The following is a 24,284-nucleotide window of genomic DNA, read 5'->3' as shown; positions in this document are numbered from 1 at the left end:
TCCCTCCCCTTTCTTGACCTCTCCATTTCCACTTCCTCCAAGAGTCTCCAGACAGACATTTACTATAAACCCACAGACTCCCATAACTACCTGGACTACATCTCCTCCCACCCAGTATCCTGCAAGAACTCCATCCTGTTCTCCCAATTCCTCCGCCTCCACCACACCTTCTCAGATGAGGATACATTCCACTCGCATCCCAGATATCCACTTATTCCAAACAACGTGTTTTTCCTCCCCCTGTCACCCAGACAGCCCTCTGCCACACCACCTCTATTCCCTGCTCCACAGCTCTAAACATTCCCCCCAGCGGAATATTGACAGAGACCCATTGTCCTCATTTACCACCCCACCAGTCTCCGTATCCAACCATCATCCTTGAACACTTTCACCAACTCCAACTAGACCCCATCACCAAGAACATCTTCCCCTCCTCACCCCTCTCTGCCTTCCACAAGGACTGTTACCTTCGACAGTCCTTGGTTTGTGCCAGTCTCCCCCTCCCTGAACCCCCAAAAACCCCAGTCTCCCTCTCCCTGAACCCCCAGGTACCTTTCCCTGCAACTGGAAAGGATGCAAAACCTGCTGATACACCACCCCCACCTCACCTCCATCCAGTGCCCCAAACAGTCCTCCCAGGTGAGACAGAGGTTCACCTGCCTCTTTTCCAACCAAGTTTCCTGTATCCGGTGCTCCCAATGTGGTCTCTTCTACAAACCTAGGGAACGGCTCATCAAGCATCACCCAGGCCCACAGGGCTGACTAGACCTCCCAGTCACCGCCCATTTTAATTCCCCTTGCTGACATGACCATCCTTTGTCTCCTCCATTGCCACAATGAACCACACTGCAAATTGGAGGAACAACATGTCATCTTCCGTCTAAGCAGCCTACAGCCTTGGAGGACTCAACATTGAGTTCTTCAATTTCAAATAACCTCCCTTCCCAGCCCGTCCCCCTCCTTTCCATTCCTCCCTGCCACCAATCCAGAATCATTCCTCCCATTGACTAACTAGGTCATACCTTCATCTATCCCCACTTCACCACCCTGCTCCCGCCTCCTCCCCTATCTGCAGCTCCCTCTACATCCACCCCAAGTCTGAAGAAGGGTTACACCCAAAACGTGGACTTCTCCATCTCCGGATGCTGCCTGGCTTGTTGTGTTCTTCCAGCCTCCACCCTGTCTGTATTAATGAGAACGCCAGTTTTAGCAGAAGCAAATTATTGCAGATGCTGAAAATCTGAAATAAAAACAGAAAATGATAAATATACTCAGCAGGGCAGACATTTTCTGTGGCGAGAGGAACAACATATGTTTCAGGTTGATAGCCTGTTGCCAAAAGGCAACGGAGGTCATTTATTCACCACTGGCTTGCATTGTGCATATTATCACCCTGCCTCAGACTGGGTCTCCCATAGAGAATCAATGATTGTCTCTTCTGCGATCCAGGCTCATGCTTTGGAGCTGGACTGCAGGTCTGGGCTGGCCCAGAACAATGCCAGATGAAGGATTCATGCCAATTACAGAATTTCAGCAATTACAGAAAATCAGTTGTCACAGATTAGTTGAATGCTGAGTGAATGGAGCACTCATGTCTGTTGACGATAATTGGGACCTTGGCCACTAACCTGAGGAATCCTGCAGCAAATTCCCAGGGCTGAGATGATTGATTTCCAACCGGTGGAGAATTTCTCTGCTGAATCCTTGATGCCACACTTAGTCAACTGCTGCCTTGATGTCAAGGGTAATCACTTTCACCACATCTCTTGAATTTTGCTTTTGTGTGATATTTGGATCCTGACGTCAGGATCTGATTGGCCCTGCAGAACACAAACTGAGCATTGATCTTCAGGATTTCAAGTGTTGCTTGATAGCAGTATGACTGAAAACATCTGTGCTGATTATTGAGTGCAGACTGATGGGCCATTAATTGGCTGGAATGTTCTGCTTCTTGTGGACATGATATAACTGCTCAATTTTCCATACTAGAGAGTAATTGTTAGCTGTACTGGAACATCTTGGCTAGTAAAGCAGCCAGTCATGCAGCACAAGTTTTCAGTACTACAGCCAGAAAGTTGTCACAGCCCATAACTTTGGCTGTATCCAATGCCTTCAGCCATTTCTTTACATGATATTAATTGAAACAAATTAATTAAAGACCAATACCTGTGTTGTTGGGGACCTCAGGATGAGACCAAGATGGATCATTCAGCTATTATTTTTGGTTGCTGATGTTGCAGAAGCTTTAGCCTTTTGCAATGAGATCCTGTGCTCTTGTATCATTGGAGATGGGGATATTTGTGAAGCCTTCTCCTCATTGTTTCATTGCCCACCATGATGCATGCCTGCTCATGGCAAGTCTATGCCCTTCATTCCCTTCCTGACCCTACTTGTTCTCCCATGCTCTCATGCTGTTCAGGGTTCTGCACTTCTTGCAGAGGATGTTGCCCTTATCATAACTTGTCCTGAAATCTGACAGTCATGCCCTCATAGCTGACTGCAGTCTTCCCAAAGAGCAGGGTAGCTACCCAGTTGCAGTTGACAGGTTTACTCCCTGTTGTTCTGCCCCTTTGATGCTGGAGGCATAACAATCTTGACTAAAGTGTTAGCACTTGGTTCTAAGTGTACCTTCTTACCAAATGTTGAGGCCCCCCCCCCCCCAACTTTGCCTTTATGAAGTTGGGATATGCTTATGGGAAGCTATGACTGGCTCTTCCCTCCGTGTCCATCTCCTTTCAGCAGATCTTCACCAGATACCTCCTGAAACTTGTGCGCCCCTTGACCCTCAGATCAGCTCTCTGTGAATAATTTTTAACTCACCTCAATTGGGAGAAGATTAGATGCCCTATGCTATCCTTCCACCAGCCTGGTTAACTGACTAGTGCTGGTGTTTTTGTGATCCCCCTCTTCCCAATTTGGGGTGCAGCCTGAAAATTTGCCCCAGGAATAGAGAGGTAGAAAGATGGTGAGCTAGAAGGGTATGGCCTGAGTTTCTTTTAGGAAGATGCTGGTTTAGTTTACGATTAAGTTATTCTGTCATTCCATGAAGAGCTCTGGTTTTCGGTATGTAAATGAATCCAAACCAAGTCGACTATATCTGAATCTTACAGTCATAATACTTGACTTCATGGTGCAGTTAGAGATTTGAAGAAGTGACTGTGAACAATATGATTATGATAAATCTCCACCTATTCCATCACATCTATCACAGATTAAACAGACTGAGTGGAAATAAGTTGTGATTGAGCCTGACCATGCTTCAATTTGATGGCGGTTACTGCATCATAAGATTCTACTCTGCGCAATGGTGGTCAACTGTACGTTAAGCCTCAATTACTTTGGCTGTGGTGCAGGAGTCTCACTCTGGCATGGTTGCTTCTGCTACATTTATTGCAGATATGGAAAATGGACTGAAAAGATGCACAAGTCACTGGTCTTTGTTTTTTCTGGGCTGTATTGCAGACCAAAGATTGAAATGGTTCAGCTTTTCCTCCCTCATAACTTATGCTCTCCTGGACTCAGCACTATAACAGAAAATGCTGAAGACATAAGCTTAATAGGCTTATGTCTGGCATTCTTGGTCAGTTTGGTCTTGGTCCATACTCTCTTACTCATCATAAACAGCAGCAGCTTTTATGAAGCATATGTTGATTTCAGCATCGATGTTAGTTTTTGATGATCGTGAAAGCTTAGTACGTGGATTTAACAGCAACTTCCAGTGTCAATACATTAGTGCAGATAAATGGTGATATGGCTATATCCTCGACAAAGGCTTTTGTCTTCCTGATTCTGATGGTTAAACCAAACACTTTATAGACATTGAAGAGTCTGTCCATTTCCCACTGAAGGTATTCCTCAGTATGGATTATCAGTGCAGAGCAGATCTCTAAAAGGACTTGGTGCATCCTTGGGATCTCAGGTGAGTAAGGATAAAAGGCTTTCCTTAAGTTCTGATATGTAAGGAGACATCCCTTGGGGATGACCTGAAAGCATATCAAATCATAGAATTTACAATAAAGAAGGAGACCAATTGACCGATTGAGTCTGTAGAGGCTCCCAGAAGAGCTACCCAGCTAATCCCGTTCTCCAGCTCTATCTCTGTAGCCCACTAACTGCTGCAGAAAAACTTGAACAGCCGAGGAGAATGGGTAAAGAGTGGCAGATAGAATACAATGTGGGAAAATCTGAATGGCAAAGGGACTTGGGAGTTGCAGTTCAAGACTTTCAACGTTAACATGCATGTTCAGTTGGCAGTTAGGAAGGCAAATGCAATCTTCACACTCATCTCATAAGAATAAGATTACAAAAATTAACCTTCTTACAATAGTCCCTGTACAATAACAAAAAGTGCATACTGACAGAAATATGAGACAAACCATAGAGTGTTGCAAATAACAGGTCAGTTGTGTTTGTAAAATACAACAGCTCTTACAGTCTATAGTTCCTTGAAGGTGGAGTTCCATGTAGATAGGGTAATGAAAAAACAGGTTAGTACACTTGCCTTTCTTGGTTAGCACATTGAGCAAAGAAGTTGGGATGTCATATTGCAGCTGTACAGGACATTGGTTATGCCACTTTTGGAATACTGCATTGAATTCTATTCTCCCTGCTATAGGAACGATGTTGCTAAACTTGAAAGAGTGCAGAAAAAAATTCACAAGGATATTCCCTGGGTTGGAGGGTTTGAGCTATGAGGGAGATTGAATTGGCTAGGGATATTTTCCATGGAATACTGGAAACTGAGTGAGTGACCTTATAGAGGTTTATAAAATCAAGAGGGGCATGGATGAGGTGAATTTCCAAGATTTCTTTCCCAGGGCAGGTGAGTCCAAACGTGGAGGGCATGGGCTTAAGATGAGAGGAGAAAGATATAAAAGGGATTGAAAAGGCAATGTTTTCATGCAGAGGGTGATGTGCAAATGGAATGAGCTACCAGAGGAAGTGTTGGAGGTGGGTACTTTTACAACATTTAAAAGGCATCTGGATGGGAATGTGAATAGGAATGGTTTAGAGGCATATGGATAACATGCTGGCAAATGGGACTAGATTAAGTTAGGATATCTGGTTATCATGGATGAGTTTGACCCAAGGGTCTGTTTCCTTGCTGTACTCTGTTACTTTAAGATTAATACAAAGCACTTCACAACCAATTTAGAGAGATACATCAACACTGAGCTGCACTCGAGGAAGAGCACTGTCATCTTGGTGGATCCGGACACCTGAGAAACAAGGGAGATCCTATATGTTGCATTCATTGTTCTCACTAAATGATTCAACTTCTGAGCAGAGATGGTCCAGTTTAGTAGATGAAGAAAACTGTCAATGTGATCTCTTTCCACGACAACGCAGTGAGTAAGGTCAGCTATTGGAACATTGGAATAGATCTATAGTAGGGTCAAACAGTATGCTCGTTCGATGCTGCCTGAACTGCTGTGGTCTTCCAGCACCACTAATCCAGTATTGCATTTCAATGCTTACCCTCTTATTGCCATCATAAAAAACTTCCAAACCTCTCTGAACAGAGAATTTTTCCTGGGGACCTTTTTAAAAAAATCATTTCTCAGATGATGGTGTTATTAGCCAGGCCAGCATTTATTGTTCAGAGGGCAGTTTAAGAGTCAACTGCATTGCTGTGGGTCGAGTGACATATGTAGTCTAGACCATACAGTCATACAGTCATAGACATGTACAGCATGGAAACAGACCCTTCGGTCCAAACTGTCCATGCTGACTAGATATCCCAACCCAATCTAGACCCACCTGCCAGCACCCTGCCCATATCCCGCCAAACCCTTCCTATTCATATACACATCCAAATGCCTCTTAAATGTTGCAATTGTACCAGCCTCCACCACATCCTCTGGCAGCTCATTCCATACATGTACCACCCTTTGCGTGAAAACGTTTCCCCATTAGATCTCTTTTATATCTTTCCCCTCTCACCCTAAACCTATGCCCTCTAGTTCTGGACTCCCCGACCCCAGTGAAAAGACTTTGTCTATTTATCCTATCCATGCCCCTCATAATTTTGTAAACCTCTATAAGGTCACCCCTCAGCCTCTGACGGTCCAGGGAAAACAGCCCCAGCCTGTTCAGCCTCTCCTTATAGCTCAAATCCTCCAACCCTGGCAACATCCTTGTAAATATTTTCTGAACCCTTTCAAGTTTCACAACATCTTTCCGATAGGAAGAAGACCAGAATTGCATGCAATATTCCAACAGTGGCCTAACCAATGTCCTGTACAGCCGCAACATGACCTCCCAACTTCTGTAGTCAATACTCTGACCAATAAAAGAAAGCATACCAACGCCTTCTTCACTATTCTATCTACCTGCAACACCCCTTTCAAGGAGCTATCAACCTGCACTCCAAGATCTCTTTGTACAGCAAAAATTACTTGGAATTTACCATTAAGTGTATAAGTCGTGCTAAGATTTGCTTTCTAAAAATGCTGCACCTCACATCTGCCACTTCTCAGCCCATTGGCACATCTGGTCCAGATCCTGTTGTAATCTGAGGTAACCCTCTTCGCCGTCCACTACACCTCCAATTTAGGTGTCATCTGCAAACTTCATAACTGTACCTCTTATACTCGCATCCAAATCATTTATGTAAATGACAAAAAGTAGTGGACCCAGCACCGATCCTTGTGGCACTCCACTGGTCACAGGCCTTCAGTCTGAAAAACAACCCTCCACCACCAGCCTCTATCTTCTACCTTTGAGCCAGTTATGTATCCAAATGGCTAGTTCTCTCTGTGTTCCATGAGATCTAACCTTGCTAATCAGTCTCCCTTGTCAAATGCCTTACTGAAGTCCACATAGGTCACATCTATTGCTCTGCCCTCATCAATCTTCTTTGTTACTTCCTCAAAAAACTCAATGAAGTTTGTGAGACATGATTTCCCACGCACAAAGCCATGTTGACTATCGCTAATCAGACTATGCCTTTCCAAATACATGTACATCCTGTCCCTCAGGATTCCCTCCAACAACTTGCCCACCACTGAGGTCAGGCTCACTGGTCTATAGTTCCCTGGCTTGTCTTTACCACCTTTCTTAAACAGTGGCACCACGTTTGCCAACCTCCAGTCTTCCAGCACCTCACCTGTGACTATTGATGATACAAATATCTTAGCAAGAGGCCCAGCAATCACTTCTCTAGCTTCTCACAGAGTTCTCGGGTACACTTGATCAGGTCCTGGGGATTTATCTACCTTTAACCGTTTCAAGATATCCAGCACTTCCTCCTCTGTAATCTGGACATTTTGTAAGATATCACCATCTATTTCCCTACAGTCTATCTCTTCCATATCCTTTTCCACAGTAAATACTGATCCAAAATATTCATTTAGTATCTCCCCCATTTTCTGTGGCTCCACACAAAGGCTGTTTTGCTGATCTTTGGGGGGCCCTATTCTCTCCCTATTTGCCCTTTGGTCCTTAATATATTTGTAAAAACCCTTTAGATTCTCCTTAATTCTATTTGCCAAAGCTATCTCATGTCCCCATTTTGCCCTCCTGATTTCCCTCTTAAGTATACTCCTACTTCCTTTATACTCTTCTAAGGATTCACTCGATCGGTCCTGTCTATACCTGTCATATGCTTCCTTCTTTTTCTTAATCAAACCCTCAATTTCTTTAGTCATCCAGCATTCCCTATACCTACCAGCCTTCCCTTTTACCCTGACAGGAATATACTTTCTCCGGATTCTTGTTATCTCATTTCTGAAGGCTTCCCATTTTCCAGCCATCCCTTTACCTGCAAACATCTGTCTCCAATCAGCTTTTGAAAGTTCTTGCCTAATACCATCAAAATTGGGCTTTCTCCAATTTAGAACCTCAACTTTTAGATCTGATCTATCCTTTTCCATCATGATTTTAATACAAATTGAATTATGTTCGCTGGCCCCAAAGTGCTCCCCCACTGACACCTCAGTCACCTGCCCTGCCTTATTTCCCAAGAGTAGGTCAAGTTTTGCACCTTCTTTCGGAAGTACATCCACATATTGAATCAGAAAATTGTCTTGTATGCACTTAACAAATTCCTCTCCATCTAAACCTTTAACGCTATGGCAGTCCCAGGCTATGTTTGGAAAGTTAAAATCCCCTACCATAACCACCCTATTATTCTTACAGATAGCTGAGATCTCCTTACAAGTTTGTTTCCCAATTTCCCTCTGACTATTGGGGGGTCTATAATACAATTCCTTTAAGGTGATCATCCCTTTCTTATTTCTCAGTTCCACCCAAATAACTTCCCTGGATGTATTTCCGGGAATATCCTCCCTCAGCACAGCTGTAATGCTATTCCTTATCAAAAATGCCACTCCCCCTCCTCTCTTGCCTCCCTTTCTATCCTTCCTGTAGCATTTGTATCCTGGAACATTAAGCTGCCAGTCCTGCCCATCCCTGAGCCATGTTTCTGTAATTGCTATGATATCCCAGTCCCATGTTCATAACCAAGCCATGAGTTCATCTGCCTTCCCTGTTAGGCCCCTTGCATTGAAATAAATGCAGTTTAATTTATTAGTCCTACCTTGTCCGTGCCTGCCCTGACTGTTTGACTCGCTTCTGTTCTCAACTGTACCAGTCTCCTCACTATCTCCCTGGGTCCCAAAACATCACCCCTCCTCGCCCCCCCCCCCCCCACCTTACTAGTTTAAATCCTCGCAAGCATTTCTAGCAAATTTCCCTGCCAGCATATTAGTCCCCTTCCTATTTAGGTGCAATCCATCCTTCTTGTAGAGGTCACTTCTACCCCACTGCTCCCATACACCAGCTCCTCAGCCATGCAGTCATCTGCTTTATCCTCTGATTCCTGCCCTCACTAGCTCATAGCACTAGGAGTAATCCAGATATTACCACCCTTGAGGACCTCGTTTTTAAATTTCTGCCAAACTCTCTGTAATCTCCCTTCAGAATTTCAACTTTTTCCGCTTTCCTAAAGGGCATTACTGTACCTGATGGGATTCCCCCCCCCCAGCAATCGATTCTTGGTCATTGTTAAAGTCTTAATTTCAGATTCCTTATTGAATCCAAGTTCCACCATCTGTTGTGGTAGGATTTGAACTCACGTCCCCAGAGCCTTAGCTGGGTCTCTGGATTAATAGTGTAGTGATAATTCCACAAGGTGATACCATAAAGGAGGATTGCAAATGGAACACAATTGTTTGAAAGAGGGGAAAGGATAACTCAGGAAACTACAGACCTGTCATCTTGATGTCAACAGTGAGAAAATTGATTAAGGTCCAATATGGAATAAAGTAAATATACACTAAGAGAAAGATAAGTTAATACTCAACAGTCAACGTGGCTTTGTCAAGGGCAAATCATTTGATTGTGACCTATCACAAGTTTACCCAGGCAGTGGATGAGGTTAGTGCAATGGATTTTGTATATTTAGACTTCCAGGAGAAAGAGAGGACTGCAGATGCTGGAGATCAAAGTTGAGAGTGTGTTGCTGGAAAAGCATAGCAGGTCAGGCAGCATCTGGGGAGCAGAAGAATTGACGTTTCAGGCATAAACAGTTCATCAGGAATCTTCCTTCCCACCTATCTGCTCCAACCTCCTCTCTGACCTATCACCTCTACCCCTTCCTCCCTCCACCTATTGCACTCTCAGCTATCTTCTCCCTAACTCCACCCCCCTCCCATTTATCTTTCCACCCCCAAAGCTTGCAGCTTCATTCCTGATGAAGGGCTTATGCCTGAAACATTGATTTTCCTGCTCCTCGGATACTGCCTGACCTGCTGTGCTTTTCCAGCAACACACTCTCGACTATTTAGACTTCCAATTGAATTTGATATGGTGCCACATGGCAGGTTGGTTAGCAAATTAGAAATGTTTAGGATTGATGAATTCTTGGCAGCATGAATTAGAAGTGGGCTAAAAAATAGGAAAAGCGTGTAGATGTAGATAGGCATTTCTCAGATTTGGAGATGAGTTTTATTTTTCTGATTGAGAGATATGATTTAGAGATGGGTGTTGAGGACAAAGTCTCTAAATTTGAAGATGGTACAAAGCTAACTTGTACAAAACAGTGAACTAATTGGATGATGCTGAATATCTTTAGGGGCATATTGACAAATTGGCCAAATGGGCAGACACCTGGCAGAATGAATTTCAATGCAGAGAAATGTGAGGTAATGAATTTTGGTAGAAGCAACATGGAGCGACAATGTAGGCTCAATGGTACAACCTTGAGAGGAGTACAGGATTAGAGGGACCTCGAGATTCATGTACATAATTCCCTGAAGGTAGCCAGGGACATTAAAACAGTTGTTAAGAAGGTTTATGGAATCCTCATTTTATAACTAGAGGTCGAGAGTATAAAAGCAGGGAAGTGATGCTACACCTCTACAAATCATTAGTCAGACCACATCTGGAGTACTGAGTTCAGTTCTGCGGACCTCATTTAAGTAAGGATTTTAAAGCCCTGGAGGAAGTGCAAAGGAGATTTATTAGAATGATATCAGAATGAGAGATTTTAGATGGAAGGAAAGAATCCTGAAATTGGGTTTATTCTCCTTACAGCAAAGAAGATTAGGAGGTGACTTTATTGAGGTATTCAAGATCATGAAAAATGTTGACAGGGTTGTCGGTATGTCAGTAACTAGGAGTCACAATTTCAAGATGGTCAGCAAAGGAGTGGGATAATAAGAAATTTTATTTGTTGGCATTTTGAATGCACTGACTGGGAGAATGGTGGAGTCAACTTCCATAAGAGGTTTTAAAAGAGAGCTAAATATATATTTAATAGACCATAAGGTATTGGAGCATAATTAGGCCATTTGGCCCATCAAGTCTGCTCTGCCATTCAATCATAGCCGATATGTTTCTCAACCCCATTCTACTGCCTTCTCCTCAAACCCATGATCCTCCTACCTATCAAGAACCTATCTATCTCTGTCTTCCAAGTCACTCAATGACTTGCCCTCCACAGCCTGCTGCAGCTTTGAGTTCCACAGATTCATCACCCTCTGTCTGAAAATGTTTCTTCTCATCTCAGTTCTAATGAATCATCCTTTCATTCTGATGCTGTGCCCTTGCGTCCTAGTCTCTCCTACTGGTAGAAATATCTGCTGTATATCCACTCTATCTAGGTTTTCTTATTCTATAAACTCATCCTTCAAAACTCCATCAAGTAGAGACACAGCCTCCCACCCTATCCCCATAAACCCCACATTTACCATGGATAATCCACCTAGCCTGCACATCCCTGGACAGTATGAAACTATTTAGCATGACTAATGCATTTAAACAGTCTTTAGACTTGGAGATGCCGGTGTTAGACTGGGGTGGATAAAGTTAAAAATCACACAACACCAGGTTATAGTCCAACAGGTATGCGGTGCTCCAAAACCTAGTGCTTCCACATAAACCTATTGGACTATAACCTGCTGTTGTGTGATTTTTTTTAACTTCATCTTTAGACTGTGGGAGGAAACTGGAGCACCTGGCAGAAACCCACACAGATACAGAAAGAATGTGCAAACTCCACATCGTCAGTCACCAAAGGTTGGACTCAAACCTGGGTCTCTCTCGTAAACAATGAGGACAGACTGCTACACTTCATTATTAGGTTTCTTCAGGATGATAGAAATTGCTGGAGAAACTCAGCAGACCTGGCAGCAACACAGCAGATGAAGAGTCATCAGACTTGAAATGTTAACTGTGTTTTCTTCCCACAGCTGTGTTTCTAAAGCAACTTCAGATCTCCAATGTCTGCAGCTCTTTGTTTTATGTCTTCATGATGTCATTTGCCTCAAACCAGTTAACAATTTCTGCTCTCACTTCCTGTGAAGTACAGTAATGTAGATGGCATCTTAAAATAGGTTTCAATTTGTTTCTGCAATTGTTTTTGGAATACCAATCACGCCTATTCAGTTGAGTCACTGAACTATTGCTATTTATATTGGTTGGCAGTATGGCTGACATTGACATGAAGATGATATTTCAGCTTTGAATGGAAAAATTTCAAAGATTGAATGTATTTGTCCTCACATGGATAAACACTAAGAAATGATCTGTATCTGATCAGCAGTAAGGTTGCTTTGTATTGAGTATGCTGTTCAGAGACTCAGGTCTGCTGATGATTAGATTTAGAGTGACCATGAGGTGTTGTAAATCATTAACATTCAACTTGGAAATTAGCACCAGCAGACTCAGTGTTAAAGAAAACAGCTGATTTGATCCAGGTGACAAACAAAATCCAAGAGGGATAACTTTTCTAATTTAGCTGTTGAAGGAAGCCTCTCTATGGACAGTGTGACATGGAAATTCAGATGCATGGTATACATAATCAATCCAACCAATAATTTATCCCAACAAACTCATGGAATGCACAAACCCTTAGCTGTCTGGTGTTGCCCAACACGAATAATCCATAGTCACAGTCAACAGGAACTAATTCTTGAGTAAGAAGCAACCCCACCTAACTACAGTGCCTTGTTTATGGAGGTTTCATCATTCAACAATGAGGACTGCACAATCATACAGATTTCTGAAACTTATTATGCAAGCTCAAAGGTATATCATAAGATTCTTCACAGACAGATATATGAAAAACAAATATACAAGCCCAGGGAGATGAAGAATTATGTCCTAAAGTTTGTTTTAATACCTCAGTTTTGAGATGGGTTTTGAAAGAGGAGGGAGAGGGATGATGAGGCCAAAGGATGGAATTCCAGGCGTCCAAACTGAAGGCAAACGGCAGAATGAAGGGAGGATGGGAAACACAGAATGCCAATAGTAGAGGAAAAGTTCAGGTAGGTATAAGACTGAAAGTTAATATGATGGCAGGTAGAATGATACTATTTAAAATTTTAAATTTTAGATATTTGAGGTCAAGAGGCCACTTGGTGAAAGAAAATGCATTGATAATAAGTGATGATCTTAAGTACAACTGTTTTTTTTTGCCTAACTGTATGTGTTAATTTTATCAGATGCTTGTACCAGCACCTCTGGTGATAGCTAACATTATGATTTGATGCTTGAAACGGTCATACACCTCAGTATGCAGCTGGCATGAGACTTTACTTCTTTTAATCTCCATAGATTGTTTCTCTGCCACATCCTTGGATCTATGGAGGGTCCTCCAATATGTTCCACTGTCTTTAAGCTATTCTGTTTTTACCATCAGCATATACTCTGAATCTCCCTATCTTTGTTACTTCTTCAACTTCTACAATCTTCCAAGAACTCTGCATCTCTTTTTAATCCTCCTCTAAAGACTAGGTCATGACCATCCTTATCTTTGCCATGTCTGTGGAACCTGTCTTTCTTCTATGTTCATTTATGAGTGCATTCCAGCTGCCATGTTAGAGCTAAGTCCATCAACTCTAAACTGATGTTAGTTGTCATCAACTTTGATCTTTCTTCATTCCTTCCTTATTACTCTGTCATACCGGTTTCATTTTGAAACTTCCTATCTAATTTTACCCATCCCCAATTCTTCACCATCAATCCTTGACTGTCTTTTCATTTGTTTAATGTTTGAATCACAATTGATGAAGTTCTCTGCTGATCTCTGCAACACTATTACCATTCTCCAAACAGACAATCGTGGTGCCTTATTAGAAGCGTTGGTACATTCTGTTTCTTCTCTTGCCACCTGTTGGAGTTTAATTGTGTCAACTTCATTCCCATCCTACTCACTCACCCACCTCTGAATTCCTTTTTCCCCCTCCTGAATGTCCATTGACACACAAGAAAATCTTCATTGTAGATGATTGCAATGACACCAAAGTTTGAGCAAAACCTTGACACATGGGAGTCACATGAATTTTTCTGAAGTCTTCTAACCTGGCTATGCTTTTGTTGCCTACTCAGCCTGAACAGCCAGAGAAAGATTGTTTTCATTTATTAGTATTTCTCATTGTGGACTTTTTTGCCTATACTTTCTTCTGTCAACTACTGTTCCAGTTGACAACTGATCCTTAATGATTTCAACCTGCATCTCAACATATCTTGTCCTATTGACCTTTAACATTTCCTGTCTAAATTCATAACCAAACACTTTTATGGCTTCTTTGCTTCCATTTTCTTGGTCGTAGGGAAAGCCATCTCATATCTCTCACCATTCACACTCTCATCACTTCCAACCTCTCTTATTTCTCTGTTCCCCTCCAAGTCTGACAACTAAGCTTATGGACTTTTTTATCACTAAGGCAGAGATTGTCTGTTGAGGTAATTAATCAATCATTGCATCATCTCTAACTTTCTTTTCTTCTCCAAAGTCCTTTAGCCATCTCTTATATAATTCTCATTTTGAATTCCTCCAATTTAGGTTCCATCTTCCAAACAGCCCTATAAACTGTTGCAAAGAATAATTTAGGTGACTGTATGCATAGTGTTTTATCTTTCCTCGACTTACTTGCAATGCTTGACAAATCAAACTATTTTGTGTAATTTAATTTTTGACATAATCCATGATGTATAATTTCATCCCCATCTATCTAAACGTGCCCAGAACATCTTCTACAATGAATTCTCTTTCCAACCATCATGTTAGCACAGATCAAAATCTGAGTGTATTGTTGTTAGATTTGAGGAAGCAAAGATGGGAGCTGTGCCAGGGAGAATGTTAGAAATGGCAAACAGTGCTAGTTCACTGGAAATAAATGCACCAAAGATACAGGTCTCCATTTGGTTTAATAGATCAATAGCCACAAAGAGGTCTATGTGATTGTAGAGCCAGAAATTTAACATTGCAGCTGCAAGGGTCCTCATATTTTATTATTGTCAAATTAAATTATTGGGACTGCAGGATGAATCAGGACACAGGGTAGTAAAGGAAGCAATCACAACATTTGTGGATGATTGAGACAATGAACATCATGAGATTATGAAGTCAAAACAATTATCAATTAGGTGGAGAAGGAAGCTTAGATTGTAAAAGATGAGATACAGATTGGATTAGAACGAGGATAGGGAATGTCAGAATGGAATTGAAGTTAGTATGAACCATAAAGAAGGCAATTCAGAACTATCTTGCAGCCAATATTACAGCTGATGATTTCTTGGAATAAACTTCATTCAATACTGCAGGTAATAATAACTCTAGTGGAATAGGTTTGTGTAAGACTTAATGTAAAATTACCTTCTGTTACTCTTTAACAGTCCATTAAGGAGTCAAAAGCAACTTCACTGACTATCTTAACTTGATTGATTTGTTACAACAATTTATTGGCTGCTGTCACATCATTGCCAGAAGGAGCAGCAAATAAATCAATTCAAATACAAAATGCACTTTATTTTGAATTTCACAAACAATTCTGTAAGTTCACACTGCCCTAATCATTATTTTGTATCAGAGCCCATGGAACCTTTGCAGAGAGTTAATCTGGAAGATTATCATGCATTAACTATTTATTATTTTGGTACTTAAGAAGCTAGCTAATTTAGCTGGATGGTTAGCTGTCATTCACTTGTTCTCTTACTGTCTAATTTTTTTTAAAAGTCTAAACCCAAGCCAACACCTAATATTTGTAACAGAAATAACTGGTCATTATTTGGCACAATATAAATTTGATCTGGATATCCGAGAAACAATATTTTTGTGACGTAGAAAGGTAAGGCACAGCAATAAGAATAGTCAGAAACAATAAAGCTAAAGCATAACTACATTTTGATTTTCTGCATAATATATTAATCAATGCAGTAAGAAACAAAGCAGGAGGATGTGAGGTGATGTCCTACTGGCACTATGCATGAGTCATTTGTGATCCAATCCGTTGCAAACAAGTCAGAGTTAAAAAAAATTGACTCCAACAAGTGGCTTAACATGCCTTGGTTGTCCTGAAGCAACAAATGCTGGAGATCACAGTGAGTCAGACAGCACCCATGGAGAGAGAGCAAACTAATGTTTGGGGTCATTTAGGCTCAAAACACCTGAGCATCTTCGGTAGCATCCGAGGAGCAGGAGAGTCAAAGTTTTGAGCATAAGCTTTTCATCAGGAGAGCTCTTCTTCATCTCCTGCTCCTGGGGTGCTGCCTGACTGGCTGTGCTTTTCCGGTGCCACACTTTATGACTGATCTCCAGCATCTGCAGTCCTCACTTTATCCTAACCACAGTTATAGAGTCAAACATACCCCCAACAACAGCACAAAAACACATACTAACATATAATGAACAATAAAGTATGAATTAAAACTGCCGACAGCACTGTCAAGTTATGTATTTTTTGGTGCTGAGGTTATTTTTTTCTTGTCAATATTGCTACTTCACTTCATGGGTGTGTCTGAGAACTTAGACTGGATGATACATAGATTGGTTAACTTCCAATTCCATTTCAAATTGTTCTTGTATACTGTCTTTGACAGTGAGTGTTGATATGCTTACTGACAGGAGGACAAACATCTCCTCTCTAACCTAAATGCGTTGAGTTTAATTGACTGAATGCTGCTGCTTTTGTACAAAAATATCCCTGAAATAATCCTACCTTCTCGAGCTTGTAGGCAAAAGGTACTCAGATACATCTCAACGAAAGGGTTAAGAAGTAAGCTTCGAAGTTCTTATGCAGCACGCTGACTGCCTGTCGCTCAAACAGAACCAGACATAGACATTGGCTGGTTGTGCAACTTTGTCTTTACCGCAGCTATCATCCAGTAAATTATCATATTAACACAGAACTAAACATTAATAGCCCCCAGAATTGGTATAGGAAGATTAGCCATTTCGAATTGTTAGGACAAGATATGCGTGTGCGCGCGCAAGACTTTATGATTACAATTGGGGAAAAATAAGTGGGCACATCGAGCAAAAAGTTAGGAGGCAGAGTGGATACAATGCCTGAATACAAATAAGATGCATACAAAGTAACAATCGGAGGGTGGGGTGCGCGCAGGTTGTGTCTGTGTTTTCTACGTTACTAGGAGGCTGTACATTTAAAAAACAATCGGTTGTGAAAAAAATGCACTGGGGACATCCTGAATTTCTGTAAGACTTCACATTAAGGGCGAATGCTTCTCGTCTCATTTGAGTGACTTTGCTCCAATTCATCAGAGACTGTGCTGAAGTTTTTTTGGGAAAAAGACTCAGGATTGCTTTCTGAGGAAATGAAATCTCTATGTAGCCACAGATGTCTAACTTCACTTTGCACTCTGCAATCATGTATGGTCGTTGCCTAGCACCAGGAAATGGCCGTAGGTAAAATGACAACGGCTGTAAAGGTAGTTTTGTGCTCACGGCAGGTATGTAAATCAGCAAAAAGGAAACGTGTGGCACATGATTCTGAAACTGGCACCCAATCAGGGTCAACAACGGTTTTCAATTTTTGTCAATCCCGTATATCGGGAGATCAAGACATTGTCAATATATTGCAGTGACTTTTCTACTTTTGCGAGCAGGTGGAATTGGAGAGTGAGTGAGTTTCTGCCGCCCATTTTCCGATTTTTCACTCCCATTGCTTTCAGTTGAAATAAAATCAAAACGGGCCGAAAACAAGTAACCGATTCACCAATGTCAGTGTTAAAAGTGTAAAATCACTTCAGCAAACCACGGTTTCTGTTTTGGTGAATAGAAATGGCACAATTCAAGGAACAGCTGAGATCCATCAAGAATAAACGATTAGCCGGTCAGTTGTTATTGTAAGATAGTTTTGTGTACAGATTGACTGCAAAGACCTCCAACAATAATTCCCATTTTAACCTTCCACATCCAACAAATTTCGTTTTTGTTTTGGATACCTAGTCTTTGGTGTTTGTTCCTGGGAACCGTTGGGTGTGGATGTAAACTCTCGCATCGAGTTCGATCACCGAAACCGAGATTAGGCTGGGGTATAATTTAACCAACACATTACAGGGATGACAAACGCGTCTCACTTAAGGCTGACAAAATAATTTCAAATTATAGGAATCGACAATCAATCACATTACATCAATCGACACATGACTATTTCTCAATATATTTCGTAATCTCAACGATTGGAAAATATCTTCCAGCGCCCCCTTTAAAATGTAGCTGACGCACGTCCCCGTGGACCAATTGGAATAAGCGATGGATGTGGAACCGGAGTCGAAACTCAGGTTTCTTGTGTTGAGGTAATTGGGGGGCGGAGGATCGGGGCTGAAACGATACTATCCGCCCACGTGCATTCAATAAGTACCGTTGTGTTGGGGCTATAGCTTTTAGAACAGACTGAGACAGCAGCCAACACATTAGTCTTCTACAGCTGACAAGAGCAGTAACTGAAAATGGCATCAATGGGACTCCAGATTCTGGGCATCGCCCTGTGTGTGTTCGGGTGGCTGGGAGCCATTATCACCTGCGTCCTTCCCATGTGGAGAGTGACCGCTTTCATTGGGAACAACATCGTGGTGGCGCAGATCATTTGGGAAGGGCTTTGGATGAACTGTATTGTTCAGAGCACCGGGCAGATGCAGTGTAAGGTGTACGACTCGCTGCTGGCCCTCTCGCAAGACCTACAGGCTTCCAGAGCTCTGACCGTCATTGCTATTGTGGTGGGAGTCCTGGGCATTCTGATCTCCATCGTGGGAGGCAAGTGTACCAACTGTATAGAAAACGAGGTAACGAAGGCTAAAGTTACCATTGTATCTGGAATCGTCTTCATCCTGGCTGGAGTGCTCACCCTGATCCCAGTGTCCTGGTCTGCAAACACCATCATCAAGGATTTCTACAACCCACTGGTGACGGACGCCCAGAGGAGGGAGCTGGGAGCCTCCTTGTACATCGGTTGGGGGACCTCGGGTCTGCTGATCCTCGGAGGGGCTCTGCTCTGCTGCTCCTGCCCTCCCAAAGAAGACAACACGTACTCGGCAAAATACTCTGTGGCCAGATCTACGGCTCCGAGCAAGAACTACGTGTAGACGGAACGGGCCCATTCGGCTGGTCACCGTTACTTCGAAAAAATGACACTATATCGTTTAGTTTTGTCAAGCGCGTTTTGTTTGGACTGTGAGCTCTTTCGAGCATAGACTTGCCACGTAACTTAGTGCGGGTTCAACGTACCATCCAAAAGAAAGCTCACGAATTCACTTGGCGCAACTTTTTAAAATATCGATCCCCAAATCTCTTAAACATGGGGTGGGGGAGATTAGCTTTAATTGTTTGGGGGGGGGGGGGGAGAAAAACTAGTTTAGCAATGGAGTCGGTAATTTCGTGTGAGAAGGACTGTTTCTTACAAGTCGAGTATGTGTGAATGGTAACACGAGAATCGGACACTAATGTACAGCGATAGAATTTTTGCCGCTATTTGTTAGTGGATCCCATTAATCTGCGTCAATCTAAGATTACTTTTTTATATCGTTTTTTTTAAAAGCTTGTTTTAATGTAATTAAACTCGCGTTCGAATAGTTTACATTATATCCAATATTTAATACATTTTTTGAAATAAATAAGATTGTGTATCCCTAAACTGTTGTATCCGCATTGAGTTTAAATCCTTTGTAGATTGCTCAGCAGCGTTCATGTTAAAATGCTACTTTAGAACTTGCCTAACCGTGATGAGTCCCGGTAAATATGTAACAAATCTCTGTAATTGAGGTAGCAGCAGGCGATTTTTATGTAGGGCTGATTATTGGAATTATTTGATGATTGGGGGGAGGGGGGAGAAAGAGAGAGTCCTTGGGGTGGAAGAAGGCTGCAATAGAGCTCAGTTACGTTTCTTTTATCGCGCCATCTCTTAAGGCAGGGTGTGATCCCTGATTGTTCCAACTTGCTGCTCTCTTGTTGATCCGCTAATTCCTACGCAACGGAAATGGGCAAAAGCTGACAATAGCGGCTGTTACCTGAGCCCTCACGCCGCCGGCTTGCACGCAAAACCTGGATAATTTTTTTTTGCCGCCTTACTGGAAGCGCCAGACGAGTTTGCCGTCGCTCGCTCTGTCTTTCCGTTACTATAAACAAAGTCTTTCCTCTTAGTCCTTGTCGAAGAAATGACCGCAGAAACTGCCCTGCCCCCCCCCCCCCAGCTAACACCAAGGCCTCCCTGGTGTGGGTTTCATGGGGGGAGAGAATAGTCTTTTACTTCCCAAGGACTATTGACCCGGATTCTTAAATATCTGTGAACTGACGGGCTAGCGAGGGTGCTTCAGTCATCCACATTGCTGTGGATCTGGAGTCAGGTCGGTTAGACCGACTAACGATGGCAATTACAAAACACTTGGATGCGAGCACGATCAACGTAATGTGGTTATCATAGCACACAAATTCCCAATTTTAAAATTCTTTAGCTGCCCTGATTGGGTTCGAACCCAAGTTAATAGAAGAAATAGCGTGAAACTTTGGGATTTTTAGCCCACAAATAGTATCATGACGTTACCATCTTTTGAAGAGGAAACGGAGGTAGATTCCGAGAATGGTTAAAGCAGAGAAGGAAGACATTCTGCCCATTTTGTCTACTGATCCTCTGTAGCAGAAATACACTGACTTTACCCAGGTGGACCTGTGTGCATTTCTACTCCAATAATTAGCTGTTTTTGAAAACCTTGATTTGATCTGCCCTCACTAAATTCAACATTTCAGTTTCTGACTAATCACTGTATAAAAGATCTTCCTCAGGTGGCCTTGATTATTTTGTGGTTCCCCTTCAATCGTGACCTGGGTTTTGACACCTCTGCCAATGGGCTCAGCTTCTCTCCATCTACTCTGTCCCAATCCTGCATGATTTTAAATACCTTTTTTTAAAATCTCTCCCTTACCCATTCCCTAAGATTTTCCAATCAATTGATTGTAATTTGAAGACCCTCAGCCAGTCTCGTACCAACATCATCTGTTTTCCCCTTTACCTTTTTCACAAGGTATGGTACTGAGAGTTAGTCACAATACTTTAATTGCAGCCAGAGCAGTTTTTAAAGATTCACCTTGACTTTTGTACTCTCCTATTTGTATTTATAAATTCAAGACTCCAATGTGTATTGTTAAACATACTCAGTCTGCACCCTTCTCTCTATATGTTAACACACATTCCCATGTCCCACTGCCACAACCTCCTTTAGAATTCTACCTTTTTAAGATTATGTTGTCTCATCATTCTTCCAACAAAAATGTACCACTTTATAGAATTAAATTTCATTTATGTGCTAATGTTTCCACCATTTCACTAGGTTGTCTGCTTACCAGAATTATCATCACACTACAAATACCCCCAAATTCTGAGTCATCTGGAAATTCTTTTAATTGTGCCTACCCAAATCAAAGTAATTAATGTGCAAAAGAAATTCAATGGACCTAAAAGTAATCACAGGGAATTGTATTATATACCATTCTCCACTTTAAAACTACACTTCTCTATTTCCTGTCACTCCGCTAACTTTGTATCCATCCTATCACCCCTTTTATTTAATCAGTGTTAACAAACTGATAAGCCTGTGATGTGACACTGTCAAACAGCTTTGGAAATTCATCCATTCCATATCAATCACTACTTAGTTAAATATGATTTGTCTCTAACAAAGCTGTGCTGGCCTTCTTTAATTGTTCCAAACTGGTCTGAGTCACTGTCAGTTTTATCTTGGATTCTTGCCTTTTGAAGCGTTTCCACCATTGAGGGCAATCTGGCTTCTCCTTTACTTTTTTGAATAAAGGCATAACATTTGCAATTTTTCAATCCTCTGGCATCATCTCTGAATATAAAGAAGATTAGAAAATTATGACCACAGTCTCTGCAGCTTCCATCCTTACTTCTCTAAGTATCCTCAGATGGATCTGATCCAGTTGTGATTTGTCAACTTTATGCATAGCCATCCTTTCCAATGATTGATCTTTACCAAGTTTTAGACAATCCAAAGTTTAAAATAACTCTTTTTCACAATGACTTTGGGATATATCTATCAGCTATTGAACAATAAAATGTCAATACAGAAGTAGGCCTTTGGTCTTAGGCCATTCAGCTCATTGAGTCTGTTTCACCATTCAGTTAATTCATCGATGATCTGATATCTCATCATTTTCCTGTCTTAGCTGAATAAACCTTTATTCTCTTACTATTAGAAATCTGTTGATCTCAGACTTGAATATACTTAACAACCTAGCCTTGACAGCTCTTGTCAGTAGAGAATTTTACAGATTCATCATTGGTCTTAAGTTGACAGCCCTCACAATGAGATTACGTTCTCTGGTCTTAGAGTCTTTCATAAGGAAAACCAACTCTCTGCATTTACCCTGTCAAGGCCCTAAGAATGCTGTATGTTTCAATAGGTCTCATCTCAGCCCAATTTACTCAACTTCTCCTCATAAGAAAATCCCTCCATACCCTGGATCAGACTAGTGAACTTTCCATGGACTGCCTTGAATGCCAATATATCTTTCTTTAGGTAATACCAAAAGTATTGTGGTTTGACTTGTACCTTGTAAACTTCTCTTTTTTATACTCCATTCTTTTTGAAATAAAGGCCAATAGTATATTTGCCCTTCCCATTATTTCTAACTTCTATTAGTTACCCAATCTCCTATCCACCCTTCTGGCTGGAGAGGAACTTGGATTAGGAGCAAGGTGCATTGTCTTCCTGACCAATCTCCAATCCCAAGGAAACATCAAACAGCGGGCTGATTATGACTGAATGGCAGACTTAGAGTCATAGAGATGTACAGCATGAAAACAGACCCTTCGGTCCAACTCGTCCATGCTGACCAGATATCCCAACCCAATCTAGTCCCACCTGCCAGCACCTGGCCCATATCCCTCCAAACACTACCTATTCATATAGCCATCCAGATGCCTTTTAAATGTTGCAATCATACTAGCCTCCATCACTTCCTCTGGATTAGTGGTGCTGGAAGAGCACAGCAGTTCAGGCAGCATCCAATGAGCAGCGAAATTGACGTTTCAGGCAAAAGCCCTTCAAAACGTCGATTTCGCTGCTCGTTGGATGCTGCCTGAACTGCTGTGCTCTTCCAGCACCACTAATCCAGTATTTGCTTTCCAGCATCTGCAGTCATTGTTTTTACCTCCATCACTTCCTCTGGCAGCTCATTCCATACACGAACCACCATCTGTGTGTAAATATTGCCCCTTAAGTTTCTTTTATATCTTACCCCTCTCCCCCTAAACCTATACACTCTAGTTCTGGACACCCCAAACCAGGGAAAAGACTTTGCCTATTCACCCTATAAATACCCCTCATGATTTTATAAACCTCTATAAGGTTGCCCCTTAGTCTCCCGACACTTCAGGGAAAACAGCCTTAGCCTATTCAACCTCTCCCTGTAGCGCAAGTCCTCCAACCCTGGCAACATCCTTGTAAACATTTTCTGAATTCTTTCAAGTATCACAACATCTTTCCGATAGGAAGGAGACCAGAGTTGCACACAATATTCCAACAGTGGCCTAACCAATATCCTGTACAGCCGCAACATGACCTCCCAACTCCTGTACTCAATACTATGACCAATACTTGGCACGATAGCACACTGGCTAGCACTGCTACCTCACAGTGACAGAGACCTGAGATCAATTCCCGCCACAGGCGACTCTCTGAATGGAGTTTGCACATTCTCCCCGTGTCTGCGTGGGTTTCCTCTGGGTGCTCCGGTTTCCTCCCACAATCCAAAAAATGTGCAGATTAGGTGAATTGGCCATGCTAAATTGCCTGTAGTGTTAGGTGAAGGGGTAATTGTAGGGGAATGGGTCTGGGTGGGTTGCGCTTCGGCGGGTCGGTGTGGACTTTTGGGCCGAAGAGCCTGTTTCCACACTGTAAGTAATCTAATCTAATCAATAAAGAAAAGCATACTAAACACCTTCTTCACTATCCTATCTACCTGTGACTCCACTTTCAAGGAGCTATGAACCTGCACTTTGTTCAGCAACAAAGGTCTTTTTGTTCAGCAACACTCCCTAGGACCTTACCATTAAATGTATAAGTCCTGCTAAGATCTGCTTTCCCAAAATGCAGCACCTCACATTTATCTAAATTAAACTCCATCTGCCATTTCTCATCCCATCGGCCTATCTGATCAAGATCCTGTTGTAATCTGAGGTAACCTTCTTCACTGTCCACTACACTTCCAATTTTGGTGTCCTCTGTAAACTTACTAACTATACCTCTTATGCTCACATTCAAATCATTTATGTAAGTGATGAAAAGTAGTGGACCCAGCACTGATCCTTGTGGCACTCCACTGGTCACAGGCCTCCAGTCTAAAAAAATTCCTCCACCATCACCCTCTGTCTTCTACCTTTGAGCCAGTTCTCTATCCAAATGGCTAGCTTTCCCTGTATTCCATGAGATCCAACTCTTGCTAACCTGTCTCCCATGGGGAACCTTGTCGAACGTCTTACTGAAGTCTATGTAGATCATGTCCACCGGTCTGCCCTCATCAT

General features: G+C 42.1%; 1 protein-coding gene and 1 long non-coding RNA gene across 4 annotated transcripts in view; one reads left to right on the top strand and one right to left on the bottom strand.

Moving 5' to 3' along the window:
* LOC140491386 (uncharacterized) overlaps positions 1-19,901 on the bottom strand; it is a 148,080-nt gene extending 128,179 nt beyond the window's left edge. For 2 of the 3 annotated variants that reach the window (XR_011963303.1, XR_011963301.1), the window contains exons 1-2: positions 19,753-19,901; positions 1,629-1,820 (exon numbers count right to left, since the gene is read on the bottom strand). This is a non-coding gene — a long non-coding RNA (uncharacterized lncRNA). Of the gene's footprint in view, positions 1-1,084; positions 1,241-1,628; positions 1,821-19,752 lie in introns of those variants that run through there. The other variant, XR_011963302.1, reaches the window with a different exon arrangement.
* Positions 18,039-19,379, top strand: LOC140491384 (claudin-4-like). Its single transcript, XM_072589493.1, has one exon. The coding sequence runs from the start codon at positions 18,199-18,201 to the stop codon at positions 18,829-18,831; it is 633 nt and encodes a 210-aa protein (XP_072445594.1). The 5' UTR covers positions 18,039-18,198; the 3' UTR covers positions 18,832-19,379.
* Positions 19,902-24,284: the final 4,383 nt, after the last annotated feature.

Source organism: Chiloscyllium punctatum, chromosome 19, assembly GCF_047496795.1.
Source record: "Chiloscyllium punctatum isolate Juve2018m chromosome 19, sChiPun1.3, whole genome shotgun sequence".
In the NCBI taxonomy this organism is placed as follows: domain Eukaryota; kingdom Metazoa; phylum Chordata; class Chondrichthyes; order Orectolobiformes; family Hemiscylliidae; genus Chiloscyllium; species Chiloscyllium punctatum.
Note: the sequence above shows the minus strand (reverse complement) of the source record. Positions and strands in the feature narration are given on the sequence as shown.

What these genes read in the sequence shown, in the direction of transcription:
- LOC140491384 (XM_072589493.1), top strand. Translation starts at nt 18,199, where the DNA reads ATGGCATCAATGGGACTCCAGATTCTGGGCATCGCCCTGTGTGTGTTC.